The following is a 16749-nucleotide window of genomic DNA, read 5'->3' as shown; positions in this document are numbered from 1 at the left end:
TTTCTCTGAGAAAACAATAAGCAGCTGCATAGTTTGGCATCCCCACATATTTCGTCAGTATCTTATGATGAGATAAGTCTCCAAGTCTGTATTGATCCCCAGAGGGAAATTAGATTTCCACGTATTAGCATCTCTGTTTAGATTATGAATCTGATTCCAGTCTGTCTGTTTAACATGTAAATAGATTTGACAGATTCAGAAACTCTACGACTCTTTTATCATCTCAAATGGAACTTTGTTTGTAATCTAAGAGAAAATAATTTGTGAGGGTCCGGTTTGTAATGAACGTCGTCTGCATAGGACTGGAGCATCTTAAAGAGACAGTACACCGACGGGAACGAGCCTCCGGGTTATTTACAGACTAGGAGAGGGGGAAGATTACAGAGATAGGGACGAGTCTCAGACCTCCGGAGACGCTTCAAACTGATTCCAATCTTTTCTGAAGGTTTCTCTGATGGATCAGAACAGATCTCCGTCTGATCCATCAGAGACACACAAAGTGATTACGGGTCAATAATCCAGAAACAGATTTGTGATCTTGAACTCACTCTCGGCTGTTAACATAACACGTCATCATTTATCCTTAGATTTGATTTTGCATTATTAATCCCTTTCTGCAAAGCCACTAAAACCTTCAAAAACGTCCTCCCCTGAACTGAAGCAGGAAGTAGAAACCCTCGTTTACAGGAAGGATGGAACTCCAGTGTTCTAACCCAGAACAGACAATGTTGCTTTCAGGTGCAGATTTCTCTTAATGAGACTTTCAGCTTTGATCTGCTTCGACGCCCAAGACTTTCACTTCTATTGTGAGATTAAACAGGAAAGTTGGGTGCCGGCACACGACCATATAAGGCAGTGTTGCTCTTTGGTCTCAAACTGAAACAACTCCATATAAAGCATGAGAAGAGCAGGGTCCCTGGAGGATTAAAACCCTGCAGACCTTCATACCGAGGCTCTTCATGAGATGACAATCAAGACTCAGAGACTCACTGAAGCTGTTTTGGACTCAGAGACTCAGAGACAGACCGGATCTCATCCGTCCACTCACCGTTGAAGCTGACGCTGCGGATGTACTTGAGCAGCTTCTTGCCCCCGGCCAGGTCCATGTCGGGGCAGATCCCCGGGTTGTCCGGACACAGGTCCCGCTGCATGTTGTGGAGGGCGTGGGCCATGGCGTAGACCGCATCGATCACGAACTGGACCTTCCCCTCCTGCTCGTACTTGGAGTCGATGCTGATACGCTCCTGACCTGAGAGACACAGAGAGGGGTTATAGAACCCACACTCACCACGATCCACATCGGAACCATAATAAAACGTTCTCAGTCAGAAACATCTCAACAACCCTTTAATGTGGAGTCCTGTCCATACGTTCATGTTCCCCTCGGGACGAATTCAATTAACTCCAGATACTTCGGTTTATGAGCATTTACTTTCCCATCAGCCTCGGTGGTTCTTTGGAGCTGCACATCGCATGAATTCTGTGCAGGTTCGACATGAAGCCATCAGCCGGATCGGTTCTGGAGAGGAGGACTCTGCTGGTCTCTCTGCACGGCAGTGAGACACGGTCCAGTCTCCGTGCTGAGAGTTGTTCAATAATAGATAAAGTCCAGCGTGTTCATGAAAGAGTCATTAAATTAAATCTAGTCATTCATGTGAATGAACACAAATCCAACTTTCAAACTAAACTCTTTCAGTTCGTCTCTGCAACACTTTGTATTTTCTTTCAGTCGGGACGACGTCACGCTGGAGAACGTAAGTTTCACACAAAACAAAACCTCTAGTCTTCAGTCAGGAGTCTTGGCGGTGGGTGTTGGTGGTGGCGGTGGGAGTTGGTGGTGTGGCGGTTGGTGTTGGTGGTGTGGCGGTGGATGTTGGTGGCGTGGTGGTGGGAGTTGGTGGTGTGGCGTGGCGGTGGGAGTTGGTGGTGTGGCGGTTGGTGTTGGTGGTGTGGCGGTGGGTGTTGGTGTGTGGTGGTGGGAGTTGGTGGGGTGGCGTGGCGGTGGGCGTTAGTGGTGTGGCGGTGGGAGTTGGTGGTGTGACGGTGGGAGTTGGTGGTGTGGTGGTGAGTGTTGGTGGTGGTGGCTGTGGGTGGTGGTGGCTTGGTGGTGCGAGTTGGTGTGGTGGTGGGAGCTGGTGGTGTGGCGGTTGGTGTTGGGGGTGTGGCGGTGGGTGTTGGTGGTGTGGCGGTGGGTGTTGGTGGCGGTGGGAGTTGGTGGTGTGGCGGTGGGTGTTGGTGGTGTGGCGGTGGGTGTTGGTGGCGTGGCGGTGGGAGTTGGTGGTGTGGCGGTGGGTGTTGGTTGCGTGGTGGTGGGTGTTGGTTGCGTGGTGGTGGGAGTTGGTGGTGTGGCATGGAGGTGGCGTGTCAGTGGCTGTGGATGTTGGTGGTGTGGCGGTGGGTGTTGGTGGTGTGGCATGGAGGTGGCGTGTCAGTGGCGGTGGGGGTTGGTGGTGTGGTGGTGGGTGTTGGTGGTGTGGCGTGGAGGTGGCGTGGAGGTGGCGGTGGGAGTTAGTGGCGTGGAGGTGGGTGTTGGTGGTGTGGCGGTGGGTGTTGGTGGTGTGGCGTGGAGGTGGCGTGTCAGTGGCGGTGGATGTTGGTGGTGTGGCGGTGGGTGTTGGTGGCGTGGAGATGGTGGTGTTGGTGGCGGCGTGGCGGTGGGTGTTGGTGGCATGGAGGTGGTGGTGTTGGTGGCGGTGGTGTGGAGGTGGGTGTTGGTGGTGTGGCGGTGGGTGTTGGTGGCATGGAGGCGGTGGGTGTTGGTGGCGTGGCGGTGGGTGTTGGTGGCATGGAGGTGGTGGTGATGGTGTTGGTGGTGTGGCGGTGGGTGTTGGTGGCGTGGTGGTGGGAGTTGGTGGTGTGGCGTGGCGGTGGGAGTTAGGGGTGTGGCGGTGGGAGTTGGTGGTGTGGCGGTGGGAGATGGTGGTGTGGTGGTGAGTGTTGGTGGTGGTGGCTGTGGGTGGTGGTGGCGTGGTGGTGCGAGTTGGTGTGGTGGTGGGAGCTGGTGGTGTGGCGGTTGGTGTTGGTGGTGTGGCGGTGGGTGTTGGTGATGTGGCGGTGGGTGTTGGTGGCGTGGCGGTGGGAGTTGGTGGTGTGGCGGTGGGTGTTGGTGGTGTGGCGGTGGGTGTTGGTGGCGTGGCGGTGGGAGTTGGTGGTGTGGCGGTGGGTGTTGGTTGCGTGGTGGTGGGAGTTGGTGGTGTGGCATGGAGGTGGCGTGTCAGTGGCTGTGGATGTTGGTGGTGTGGCGGTGGGTGTTGGTGGTGTGGCGTGGAGGTGGCGTGTCAGTGGCGGTGGGGGTTGGTGGTGTGGTGGTGGGTGTTGGTGGTGTGGCGTGGAGGTGGCGTGTCAGTGGCGGTGGGAGTTGGTGGCGTGGAGGTGGGTGTTGGTGGTGTGGCGTGGAGGTGGCGTGGAGGTGGCGTGTCAGTGGCGGTGGGAGTTGGTGGCGTGGAGGTGGGTGTTGGTGGTGTGGCGGTGGGTGTTGGTGGTGTGGCGTTGAGGTGGCGTGTCAGTGGCGGTGGATGTTGGTGGTGTGGCGGTGGGTGTTGGTGGCGTGGAGATGGTGGTGTTGGTGGCGGCGTGGCGGTGGGTGTTGGTGGCATGGAGGTGGTGGTGTTGGTGGTGGTGGTGTGGAGGTGGGTGTTGGTGGTGTGGCGGTGGGTGTTGGTGGCATGGAGGCGGTGGGTGTTGGTGGCGTGGCGGTGGGTCTTGGTGGCATGGAGATGGTGGTGTTGGTGTTGGTGGTGTGGCGGTGGGTGTTGGTGGCGTGGTGGTGAGTGTTGGTGGTGGTGGCTGTGGGTGGTGGTGGCGTGGTGGTGCGAGTTGGTGTGGTGGTGGGAGCTGGTGGTGTGGCGGTTGGTGTTGGTGGTGTGGCGGTGGGTGTTGGTGGTGTGGCGGTGGGTGTTGGTGGCGTGGCGGTGGGAGTTGGTGGTGTGGTGGTGGGAGTTGGTGGTGTGGTGGTGGGTGTTCGTGGTGTGGCGGTGGGTGTTGGTGGTGTGGTGGTGGGTGTTGGTGGTGTGGCGGTGGGTGTTGGTGGCGTGGCGGTGGGTGTTGGTGGCGTGGAGATGGTGGTGTTGGTGGCATGGAGGTGGTGGTGTTGGTGGCGGTGGTGTGGAGGTGGGTGTTGGTGGTGTGGCGGTGGGTGTTGGTGGCATGGAGGTGGTGGTGTTGGTGGCGGTGGTGTGGAGGTGGGTGTTGGTGGTGTGGCGGTGGGTGTTGGTGGCATGGAGGTGGTGGTGTTGGTGGCGGTGGTGTGGAGGTGGGTGTTGGCAGCGGCGAGGTGGCAGCGTGCAGGACAGGTTCATTATGATCACGCGTGCGTTTGAAAGAGAGAGCAGCAAGGCCTGCTGGGAGTATTTTTTTGATCCGCCCCATTAACTTTCTTGTGCGTCTCAGTTGTCATTTGCTTTCATGCTCCAGTGTCTCTTCATCGCCGCCTCTCTCCCCCCCTATAAACACACATTGATGTTTTCTATCACAAACAAGAGTTCATCTCTGTTTTCATTTTCTTATGAACATTATTTCCAAAAACTATCACAAAACCTGCTGCTTTGACTGATTTTCATCAACATGAATTAAATACACAACTTCCCCCTGTCTGTGCTGTACACGGGGGATGGTGTGTAGTTAGGTCCACCAGAACTGGACTTGGTGTTGAAGACAGGAACGTTTCATGCAGGAACGTGTCATGCAGGAACATTTCATTCAGGAACGTTTCATTCAGGAACGTTTAATTCAGGAACGTTTCACTCAGGAACGTTTAATTCAGGAACGTTTCACTCAGGAACGTTTAATTCAGGAACATTTCATTCAGGAACGTGTCATTCAGGAGCGTTTCATTCAGGAACGTGTCATTCAGGAACGTGTCATTCAGGAGCGTTTCATTCAGGAACATTTAATTCAGGAACGTTTCATTCAGGAACGTGTCATTCAGGAGCGTTTCATTCAGGAACATTTCATTCAGGAACGTTTCATTCAGGAACGTGTCATTCAGGAGCGTTTCATTCAGGAACATTTCATTCAGGAACGTGTCATTCAGGAGCGTTTCATTCAGGAACGTTTCATTCAGGAACGTGTCATTCAGGAGCGTTTCATTCAGGAGCGTTTCATTCAGGAACATTTCATTCAGGAGCGCTTCATTCAGGAATGTGTCATTCAGGAACATTTCATTCAGGAACATTTCATTCAGCAACGTGTCATTCAGGAACATTTCATTCAGGAACATTTCATTCAGCAACGTGTCATTCAGGAACATTTCATTCAGGAACATTTCATTCAGCAACGTGTCATTCAGGAACATTTCATTCAGGAACATTTCATTCAGCAACGTTTTATTCAGCAACGTTTCATTCAGGAACGTGTCATTCAGGAACATTTCATTCAGGAGCGCTTCATTCAGGAACGTATCATTCAGGAATGTATCATTCAGGAGCGTTTCATTCAGGAACGTGTCATTCAGGAGCGCTTCATTCAGGAACGTATCATTCAGGAACCTTCTCCAGATTCATCTGAGAGTTTTACCTTTTGTATTTGTCAGCTGGACCCTATTTGACATGTTTATGTCTGACTGATGAAAAGTGAACCGGTTTGTGAAAGTGGTCCGGTTTGAGTTAAAGTGTTGGTGTGAAGGTGCCTGCTGAGGGTTCATAGGTGGACTCAGAATCCAGGTCCCATTAAACCACCATGGTGTCTAAATAAACCAGACTTCACTTCTCCAGACAACCAACAAACATGAAGGTACATCTCAGGGACTCTGGGCTCATTTGAATTCTAGTTCCACTCAGTGTTCTAAAAGCAAGTATTGGAACTGGTCCTGGACCTCGAGGTAGATCTGCCGACTCTGTAGACGTTTGTGTTTGTTGGGCCAGCGGACCGTCAGACCTCCTGTCCCTGGAGACGAAGGGCAGAATCCATCTTTAAGTCGTGTTAAAAGCAGATGTGGAGAGAAGCCGGTTATTATGGGATGCTGTTGTTCAGAGGCTCAGCTGGGAGCTCATTAACTCACACTGTCAACTATTTGTCTCTGTATCACTGAATATATTTCTTGAATAATTGCACATGAGCTGAATTATGCATGTGTCCTCCCCCCTCCTCTCCTCCACTGGAACGAATCCCACTTTAACCTTCCCTCGCTCAGAAACACACGGAGACGATATTCTGGATCCTCCGTAATACTCCATAACACTCAGAGTCACATCGGCACGCTGAAGAGGCCGAAGCCTCCGAGGAGTCACGTCCCACACACACAGGACTTTCACTCAGGAAACACATGACTTTCACTCAGGAAACACAGGACTTTCACTCAGGAAACACATGAATTTCCCTCAGGAAATACAGGACTTTCAGTTGTAAGCGGTTTTAAACGGTTAACTAGTGTGAAATAAAACATGTTACAGAAGCAAAATAGCAGAAAATGGATCAGTGAATGAAGAAGCAGGTTTCTGCCTGGAATGTCATGAAGTGTCTTGGTCACAAATCTTCAGTAAGTGACACATGAAGTTGATTATTTCCCCTCAGATTAGTGCAGGCAGGCGCAGCCGTGTGAATCAGGACTGAACGGTGTTATTGTGTTGCAGAATGTTTCCACGGAGGTTTTCAGCAGTTATTCAGCGGTTAGCTGCAGCAATCAGAGAGCTGCCTTCCCAGAATCAGTCAGAGAATGCTCCAATTAAACACACACACACATACACACACACACACACACACACACACACACACACACACACACACTGTCTATACTGTATGTACATATACACAGTACATATACAGTGTGTATATATATATATACACAGTATGTATGTACACAGTATATATGTGTTATTGTGTGCTGTGTACAGACTCATACATGAATAATGAGGTAATAAGAGGAGGAGGCCGTTTGGCCGAGGATGAGTGGAACACAGGAGCAGACATGTTCTCACATCGGCTCCAGAGATCCATCACAGCCAGCAGTACAGCTAGCCAGGACGCTAATAGGAGCCCGTTAGCCTGTTAGCGCTACAAATCACAGCAGGGTATTATAGTGTTTAAGCTCCGCCCACTTCTGGAATATCTCCATCTGCCTTCAGAGAAGTCAACACTAATCCAGATCCATCATAGCCCAGGGCTGATCCTGTTCAGGGTCACCTGGACAGGATACCAGACCTGGACAGGATACCGGACTTGGACAGGACACCAGGTTACCCTTTTATTCCCTCCTCTGCACTTTTGTTCTGGTTCTTACCTTCATGTCTTATTGCATTCTAGCTGGTTTTTACTTTCTACTCTCTGGGCTCTCAGAAAACGTTTTCATTATACTTAAATGTCCTATTATTATGTGTTTTATTTGCTTTTTGCTTCGCATGTCATATGTAAAGTGCTTTGAATTGCCTTGTTTCTGAAATAAAATTGCCTTGCAAAATAACTTATTTTTGTGTGTAAACGTTTCTGATCCTTGTTCTGAACACAAGTAACTTGATGTATAACCAACATGTGTTCATGTATGTATATATACTGTATATATATATATATATATATATATATATATACATACACACCATATTGCCAAAAGTATTCACTCAACCATCCAAATATCAGGTGTTCCAATCACTTCCATGGTCACAGGTGTATAAAAGCAGTACCTCGGCATGCAGACTGTTTCTACAAACATGTGAAAGAATAGGTCGCTCTCGGGAGCTCAGTGAATTCCAGCATGGTATATATATATATATATATATATATATATATATATATATATCTGTATTAATATTCTGAGCAGTAACAGATGCCTGCAGTGAATGCAGATTAGATAGAATTAAACTGTTATTGGCGATTGAACAAACCGGAACATTAACAACAACAACTTTGGCGTCACGATAACCAGGATGAAGTATAAATAAAGCAGCAGCAGATGTAACACCTGGCTTCCTGTGCTGGTGGCGCCCGGTTCATCCTTAATAACGGCCCCGCCATCTGCTGCAGCAGGCGGCGGCGTCCGACCTGCGAGCGCTCGTTGTTAGAAGCTGTTTCCGTCCGAGTGTGAGGGAGCAGACTGTTCTCAGGTCAGCCGCCGGCACAGATAACCACAGAGTCAGAGCCGTCCTATCTCTGGTCAGGAGGCCCCCGGGGCCCCAGCTGCACCCTACCCCAACCCCTCTCTATATCCTTGCCTGCAGCAAAGGGACTTCACGTTATCTCATCACCAGGACTCTCTGGGTCCAGCTCTCCTCTGAGACCTGCTCATATCTCTCCAACACACGCACGCTAAACAGGAAGTCCACCGGACCCCGCCGGCATCACTTTATCTCGTAGCAGAATGTTATCATGACGGTGTGTTGCTGCTAGTCGTGTTAACCGTCCTCGCCACCTGACTGCAGGCCATCAGGTCTCCTCTCCTGGTCTACAGGTGGATCCTGGTCTTCTGGTTCTGCTCTCATCTGCATCATTTACTCATTCAAACAATAATGCGGAGACACAAATGACGTCCTCCTGGCATTGCTGAATGCTAACCCTGTATTAGGGATCAAAATGGTGCAAAGGGCTCATCAGGCATCAGGACATCATTGACTATGCAATGTGAGCACAAAGACAACGACAGGGATGCAAAACTCTCTCAAAAAGACAAACATAGGGATGCAATGTGAGCACAAAGACAACGACAGGGATGCAAAACTCTCTCAATAAGACAAACATAGGGATGCAACATGAGCACAAACGACAGGGATGCAAAACTCTCTCAATAAGACAAACATAGGGATGCAACGTGAGCACAAATGACAGGGATGCAAACTAAGAGGGAACAAAGGGCCGTCACAAAAACTACAGAGACAGAAGGAGTCCCGGCTGCTACCTGAACCCTGCAGGAGTCCAACCGACAGTTAAAGAAAAGCTCACAGTTCCTCATTTCTTTGCAGACAAAAGGAAATAACGATGGAGAAACGCTCTTAAACTCAACGAGTCATCGAGGGAGTTTAGAGAAGAAGGGCGTCGCCTCAATCAGACGCCACCCAAGGCTCCTTCATTACGTCATTCTTATTGTTATAAGTATTATATGAATTATTATGTTGGATCCCGGCACTCTCTGAGGCTGGAGGTATCATATGTGGAGTCTGACAGTTAAAAAGAGGGAAATGTGACCACAAAGTCAAATTCACTTGACCTTTCTGTTCAATTCTTAATCTTTAAGGATCAATCAGATAATTGTCATTGATCGGAGGAGTGAAAGACGCTAACGGACATGAAATGAGACGGATGTAAAGGAAAATAAGTGAGACAAGATAACATGTTCATCCATTCACAGCGTTGGTCAATAGTCCCTAACAGAGCGGCTTCATTAGTGATCACTCACCGATCTGCATTATTGATCGTGGAGCGCAGAGTCTTATGAGGTTCTGTTTGTGCAGACAGTAAGCTCGAGGAGAGAAGAGCAAGAGTATGTAGAGAAGTCAATATGTGATGGATCGTGTTCATTAGAGCCCTGGTATTGGCTGCAGTCAGTCTCAGGATCGGGATCAGTCCCACCCGTTCGCTCTAAAATCCCGATTTTGTTCTCAGCTATTTGCTATTATCACATTTAATGCAATATTTGTTTTTGTGGATTTTCTTACCTTCATATTTCAGCCTCTAATGCTTTCCATTTAAATCAATCTATCAAATAACAGATTGAGATGAAATTGGTTCTAATGCTTTCTCTAATAATAATCTTTGCTCTTTCTCATCTTTGACTGTGCAGCACATTTACTTTTGTATTTAACTGTTACTTTGTCCAGGATATTCCCATGGAGTCCTCATGTGGACTCATGCAGACTCACCTGTACACTTCCTGCTGCTCTCGTCCTTCTTGGAGGAGCTCATCAGTTTGCAGTTGAAGTTCTCCTCCCAGTACTCTGCGAACCACACGTTCCTCCGGTTGTTCTCCAGCGTCCGAGACGTGAAGTAGGCGTCGAACCCTGAAAGACGGACGGACGGCGGGTCAACAACACCGACGGCTTCCTGAACATTCAGCATGGTCGGTGTGTGACAGCAGCACACCAGTGTGAACAGCAACAACAAACATGTTTGGCAGCACATGCAGATAGCAGTGGGATGAACACAAGCAGAGCTCCGGATCACCAGAAATAGCTGCAAACATAGAACCTGTATGGACGGATGACAATGGGCCGGGAAACGGAGAAGGTGGTGTGTAGGTTTGCAACCGCATAAGTCCATTAAGAGATTACCGGTTACTATGACGACAAACGGGTCGAAAGCAAAAGAAAATGCTTTCGAACCTCAAACAAATGAGAGAATCACGTGTGATTTCAGTTTAAAACCTCTGTGATACAGAAGAGAAGCAGATGAGCATTAACGTCTCGCTTCAATGATTCATATGTAGTTCTTATTTAGTCATTTATTAAAAACACCCACAGATGCAGAGTTGAAGCTCAGCTATAACAACGGGGAGATAATAATGAAATACTAACTATGAAGCTTTTTCAATACTTCCTCCATGAACGTGACAAACTAAACAACGACGACGTTTCCTCATCCAACAGCTCGTATGACATCTCAGGGAAAAGTAGTCCCCCGGTTTATGAAAATCCATCACGGGTTTTTCATGAAGTTATGCATCGCATCTTCATGAACGCCTTCACACACCGGGCGTTTTTATTTGTTTGTGTAATTAAATCATACATCAATATATCGCTTTGAGCTGCTGTTTTCATGCTTTTGCACGGAGAAAAAGATAAATTGTTGGTTTTTCCATCACAAGGACGATTTGTCTGATATTTGCGCCGAGGCATCGACCAATCAAAACAACACGGAGGCTCCGCAGTCCGAACCAAGATGACAAACTTTATTGTTCCTTTCTACCTTGACAAAGGCAGCACGGACCAGATCAGACCTTTTCACAGTAAAATGAAAGTAAATTCAGTTATTCCATTATTATCACTGATCTTAGAAATGTGATGATATTACCGGCTATTTAATAATGTTCTGTGATGCTATTCTCTCTGATAATTGTGGTCGAGGTCAACAGATGAAGTAAGTTTTCATTTTACATCTGGGACAAACTTCATTCCATGAAGCCGTGAATCCACTTCATTTGTAACTTTTGCCCTCGATGTTTAACTACGTCACATGAACCGAGTGTGTTTCTGTCATATTCACTTCGTGAAGTTCACCTCGTCTTCACACACACTTCAGCTCTGTGTGCAAAAATAATAAGAGGAAAACATGTCTTTAACATGGTTTCCTTTTAGCACAAACTGTATTTTTGACGAAACACACGACTAAGGAAACCTTGGATCGCGTTGTGATGGTATTTACAGGAGGAAGAAGGAGGACCGACTATAAAATCATTTTAAAACTCAAATCCCTTCATCCTGATGATTAGATCAAATTAAAAAAGCACTAGCTAGGGAGTCAGACTCTCTTTCTTCCTCAGTTGACAGCTTTGTCTCCGGCTCTCCATCACTCTGATCCTCAGTTAGACAGGGATCTGGGTTCTAAAGAGTCCTTTATCTGAAGACCTACACTTCATCACGTCCCTTCTGCCTCCAACCGCCGGCTTTAAGATGATCGGCCGTCTCGCTCTGTCACAGATGCTGCTGAGATGTCCTTCACACCTTCTCATGGTCTCATTTCAATAATGCCTGCCGGCAGAAATGAGGATCTTGACCTCCGTTGGTTTCTGTTCAGAGCTTCGAGTCAGCAGAGAATAGAGACTAGGAGGTCAGGGAGAGACTAGGAGGTCAGGGAGAGAATAGAGACTAGGAGGTCAAAGAGAGACTAGGAGGTCAGTGAGAGACTAGGAGGTCAGGGAGAGACTAGGAGGTCAGGGAGAGAATAGAGACTAGGAGGTCAAAGAGAGACTAGGAGGTCAGTGAGAGACTAGGAGGTCAGTGAGAGTCTAGGAGGTCAGAGAGAGTCTAGGAGGTCAGAGAGAGTCTAGGAGGTCAGAGAGAGTCTAGGAGGTCAAAGAGAGACTAGGAGGTCAGTGAGAGACTAGGAGGTCAGTGAGAGTCTAGGAGGTCAGAGAGAGATTAGGAGGTCAGGGAGAGACTAGGAGGTCAGGGAGAGACTAGGAGGTCAGAGAGAGACTAGGAGGTCAGAGAGAGACTAGGAGGTCAGGGAGAGACTAGGAGGTCTAGGAGAGACTAGGAGGTCAGTGAGAGACTAGGAGGTCAGAGAGAGTCTAGGAGGTCAGTGAGAGATTAGGAGGTCAGGGAGAGACTAGGAGGTCAGGGAGAGACTAGGAGGTCCAGGAGAGACTAGGAGGTCAGGGAGAGAATAGAGACTAGGAGGTCAAAGAGAGACTAGGAGGTCAGTGAGAGACTAGGAGGTCAGTGAGAGTCTAGGAGGTCAGAGAGAGTCTAGGAGGTCAGAGAGAGACTAGAATGTCAGAGAGAGACTAGGAGGTCAGTGAAAGACTAGGAGGTCAGTGAGAGTCTAGGAGGTCAGAGAGAGTCTAGGAGGTCAGAGAGAGACTAGAATGTCAGAGAGAGACTAGAATGTCAGAGAGAGACTAGGAGGTCAGTGAGAGACTAGGAGGTCAGAGAGAGATTAGAATGTCAGAGAGAGACTAGGAGGTCAGTGTGAGACTAGGAGGTCAGGGAGGGACTAGGAGGTCAGAGAGAGTCTAGGAGGTCCTTGTGGTACCTTAGAGGCCGGACAACCAACTACCAACCATCGACAACAATAATCAAAAGAATAAGATAAACGAAAGAAGACGAACGACTTAACTCAAAAACCTAGAACGTGACGCCATGTTGAGAGCTGTGTGGAGACAACCTGCACATTCAGCATCTTTAGTAGATAAGAAGTATTCTTAGGACTGTTTACTTCACATATTACTTCCCACTTTATTCTGTATCTGTATTTTTTTCTCCACGTTTCCGTGGCGACAGCAGGAGTGTCTGATGTGAACCTGGTTAGGAATCACCAGCGTCACGTCTGATGCTCACCAGCATCAATCACTGAAATTACCCACAACCCCCCCCCCCACCCGGGCCAACAGAAATGATTGCGGATCTCTGGATGCCTGCCTGACACGGTTTCCAGTCGGAGTCTGCGGGCGGCGGAGGGACAGCTGTTCACTACTATTTAAAGAGAGACGATGAATAATGAATGCAAACAGAGAAACTCAGCTGTTTTTCTCGCATGCTGATGAAGCCGTGAAGACATATGCTTCAAATACCCTCAAACAGCAGGCGGACCCGTCGCAGGCTCTTCCAGCGGTGTAACGTCACCATTCCACGCTTTCATTACCCGTACTTAGCAGTCCACATGCATCTACTCTCCACTCTCAGGCCTCCGGAGCCACCAGAACAAATGAAGAGACGGTAAATGTCTGACTGAAGGGCAGATTATTCCTGCGGCATCTTCTCGCAGCTTGAAAGAAAACGGAATTAGAAACGTCCTCGTAATTACTCTTTGGAGAGGAGCTCACATCCGGGGGAAGTGGGGATGCAACAATAATTGCATCTGGATGAAGCCTCAAGGGCAAACGTGGTGTTTGATCTTCGTTTACTAGAGTCCCTGATGAGGCTCGGCCGGCTTACTGGAGCAGGAGGAGCAGGAGGTGTCAGACGGAGCAGGAGGAGTCAGACGAGTTGGACGGAGCAGGAGGAGTCTGACGGAGCAGGAGGAGTGTGATGGAGCAGGAGGAGTCGGACAGAGCAGGAGGAGATCCCAGTGAGTTCCCAGTGAGATCCCAGTGAGTTCCCAGTGAGTTCCCAGTGAGATCCCAGTGAGATCAGTTACCCCTTTTCCACCGAGGCATTTTGAGGGTCGGTTCGGAGCCGGTGCCCAATCGCGAACCAGTTCTTCCTGTTTCCACAGACAAAGAACCGGCTCTCGGCCAGGAAAACTGGTTCCAGAGTGGCCCCAACTCTTTGCTGGGCTGGAACCGTTCGCAAATCTACGTTAGGGGCTGAGGGCGGGGTTTAACGCTTGAGGTGACGGGGAAAATACGCCGCTGCGGAGTTTTACTAACGTTACTGTTAAAAGTTTCACTTTTAAAATGTTTCACCTCGTTGCAAAGCAACGACACATTTCTGTTTAGTTTACCAAGCTAGTGATTACGTTCGTAACAGCAGCAACTAGTGGCTTTGCTTCCTCGGGTAATGTAAGCTGACCGGCTAGCTAGCCAGCTAGCGTGATATTGCTAACAACAACGTTAGCATGCCACTTTCTGACTGCCATTGGCTCACTAAACATTACCAACTACCAACGTAACATAACATCTGTGTTCACAGCATCGTGGACACGTTTGTGATTAAACCGCTGTTCTCTGGTTTGTGTTTGTAGAGCTGTCGGACATCGGCGATATTGAACGGAGGTCCAACCTGCAGATGACTAAACATCAAACACCCTGATCTATTGATCACACACTGATCTACACTTTAAAAAATGTTGTGATTTTAGTATTTTGTGTATTTTATTGTTATTGTATTATTTGCCAAAATAAACACTTTTTCTGAAGAGACATGTCTGCTATGCTTGAAATTAGCGATGCGGGGAAACCTCAGACGTATACAGTGACGTAATGACGTGGTTCTCTGGGCTCTCTAGCCGATGGAAACGCAAACAGGTTCTCAGAAGGTTCACAAGTTGAACCAACTGCGAACCAGCACGGGCACCGGCCCGGCTCTTGAACTATGGTTCGCGTTGGTGGAAAAGGGGTAAGTGAGTTCCCAGTGAGATCCCAGTGAGTTCCCAGTGAGATCCCAGTCGCTGTTCCCGATATCAGCGTCTCGTATGGATTTGTGTGTTTGACTCTGAGAGAATGGTGTTTTATGTTGAGAACAGCTGACAAACACAACAAACCTTGATTTCAACAAAGTGTGAAAAACAACATTCAGCACGGATCATCAAATAGAGAATCAAACGTTCTGGACTTCCTTTTATCACATTTCATCACTGAATCTATCATAAATGGAGAAATATAAAGTAAAGCAGCTTGTTGGGAAGTTAGCCTATGTATGAGGGTTCCATGACCTCTGACCTCCAGATATATGTATTAAATAGAGATCTCTGGGATCCTGCCAGTCCCCCTTCATGATAATCCCATTCAGTTGTTCTGCATGCAATACAAATGTAGGATTACTGGACTGCAACCATCGACTTCCTGTTTCCAGCCGTCGGTCGGCGGGTCATGATGCTGGACGGGAAGGGGCGGAGCCTCATCTCCATCCGTCAAAACTAAATGACATTTTAATTGGTGCATAATTCAATGCAATATTACCACAATGTGCCAAACATTTCTAATGCTTTTAATAAACCTCATCAAGTCCACCAACAGATTTCATAATCAAGTCTTCTTTGCAGCATTGATATAAATATAGAAATGCTGTTTTCTACATGTTTTCTTTTTGTTTCTCTCTGAATTAAAGATCCATTCTATCCTCCCTTTGATATGGAGGACTACATATGGAGCTTAAACCCCGTGACACGACTCAGGTCATTTTCTCTGCTCTGCTAATTAAAAATAAATAAATCTGGATTTGTTGGTGCCGGTCCAGCAGCCTCCGCTGATCTGGAACCTTTTAATTGAGCGACAGCAGCGACGGAATTAACGGAGCAGACACGAGAATCGAGTCACAACCAGATTTTATCTTTTACAGATGAGCTGTAGTCCTGCATAGAGTCCTCTACGTAGTACACCCAGTAGACCTCGTCGGTTAATCACAGCTCATGAATAATGAAGGAGAACCAGGAGGAGTTTCCTGTGAACCCTCCTCGTCTCTCAGACGTCTCAGGGTTTTAATTGTGACTCCAACTTCACACAAACTTCTTTTCTCTTTCAGCGAGAAGCTGGATTCCTGCTGAGAACTGCTGGTTTAAGGTGACGCATGAGAACTGAAGTTCAAACTAATGATGTGGAGAGGAAAGAGTTTTCATCAGGAAGTCGACTTTGGAAACAAAACATGCAGAAAAGCTTTCATATAAAGTATTTACACACGTTCTCCTCCCTGCTGAGGTTGTTGGCTGGTGGCTTTCAACTTATGCAAAGTTTGGGGATGATTAAAATTTTATAAAAAGTGTGCTTAAGGATAAACTTCAGGTTCCGTCCCACTGGACAAAACCCCCACAAAACCCTACAAACCCCCACAAACCCTACAAACCCCCGCAAACCCTACAAACCCCCGCAAACCCCACAAACCCGACAAACCCCCGCAAACCCCCACATACCCCACAAACCCCCGCAAACCCCATAAACCCCCACAAACCCCCGCAAACCCCATAAACCCCCACAAACCCCCGCAAACCCCACAAACCTCCACAAACCCCAACAAACCCCACAAACCCCCTGTGATTGCGGCTGAAAGTCCTGTGTTTGTGAAAGTCCTGTGTTTGTGGGTGAAAGTCCTGAAAGTCCTGTGTTTGTGAAAGTCCTGTGTTTATGGGTGAAAGTCCTGTGTTTGTGAAAGTCCTGTGTTTGTGGGTGAAAATCCTGTGTTTGTGAAAGTCCTGTGTTTGTGGGTGAAAATCCTGTGTTTGTGAAAGTCCTGTGTTTGTGGATGAAAGTCCTGTGTTTGTGAAAGTCCTGTGTTTGTGGGTGAAAGTCCTGTGTTTGTGAAAGTCCTGTGTTTGTGGGTGAAAGTCCTGTGTTTGTGAAAGTCCTGTGTTTGTGGGTGAAAGTCCTGTGTTTGTGAAAGTCCTGCGTTTGTGGGTGAAAGTCCTGTGTTGGTGAAAGTCCTGTGTTTGTGAGTGAAAGGCCTGTGTTTGTGGGGGAAAATCCTGTGTTTGTGAAAGTCCTGTGTTTTTGAAAGTCCTGTGTTTGTGGATGAAAGT

The 16749-nt window shown here is 48.1% G+C and overlaps 1 protein-coding gene across 2 annotated transcripts in view; it reads right to left on the bottom strand.

Moving 5' to 3' along the window:
• Positions 1-16749, bottom strand: part of grm7 (glutamate metabotropic receptor 7) — a 139564-nt gene that overhangs the window by 30212 nt on the left and 92603 nt on the right. For both annotated transcript variants that reach the window (XM_084034325.1, XM_084034326.1), the window contains exons 5-6: positions 9783-9920; positions 1049-1249 (exon numbers count right to left, since the gene is read on the bottom strand). In XM_084034325.1, the coding sequence (XP_083890451.1) occupies positions 1049-1249; positions 9783-9920 (339 nt within the window). The remainder of the gene's footprint in view (positions 1-1048; positions 1250-9782; positions 9921-16749) is intronic.

Source organism: Eutrigla gurnardus, assembly GCF_963514095.1.
Source record: "Eutrigla gurnardus genome assembly, chromosome: 2".
NCBI classification, from domain to species: Eukaryota; Metazoa; Chordata; class Actinopteri; order Perciformes; family Triglidae; genus Eutrigla; species Eutrigla gurnardus.
This window is presented reverse-complemented; position numbering and strand designations above follow the sequence as displayed.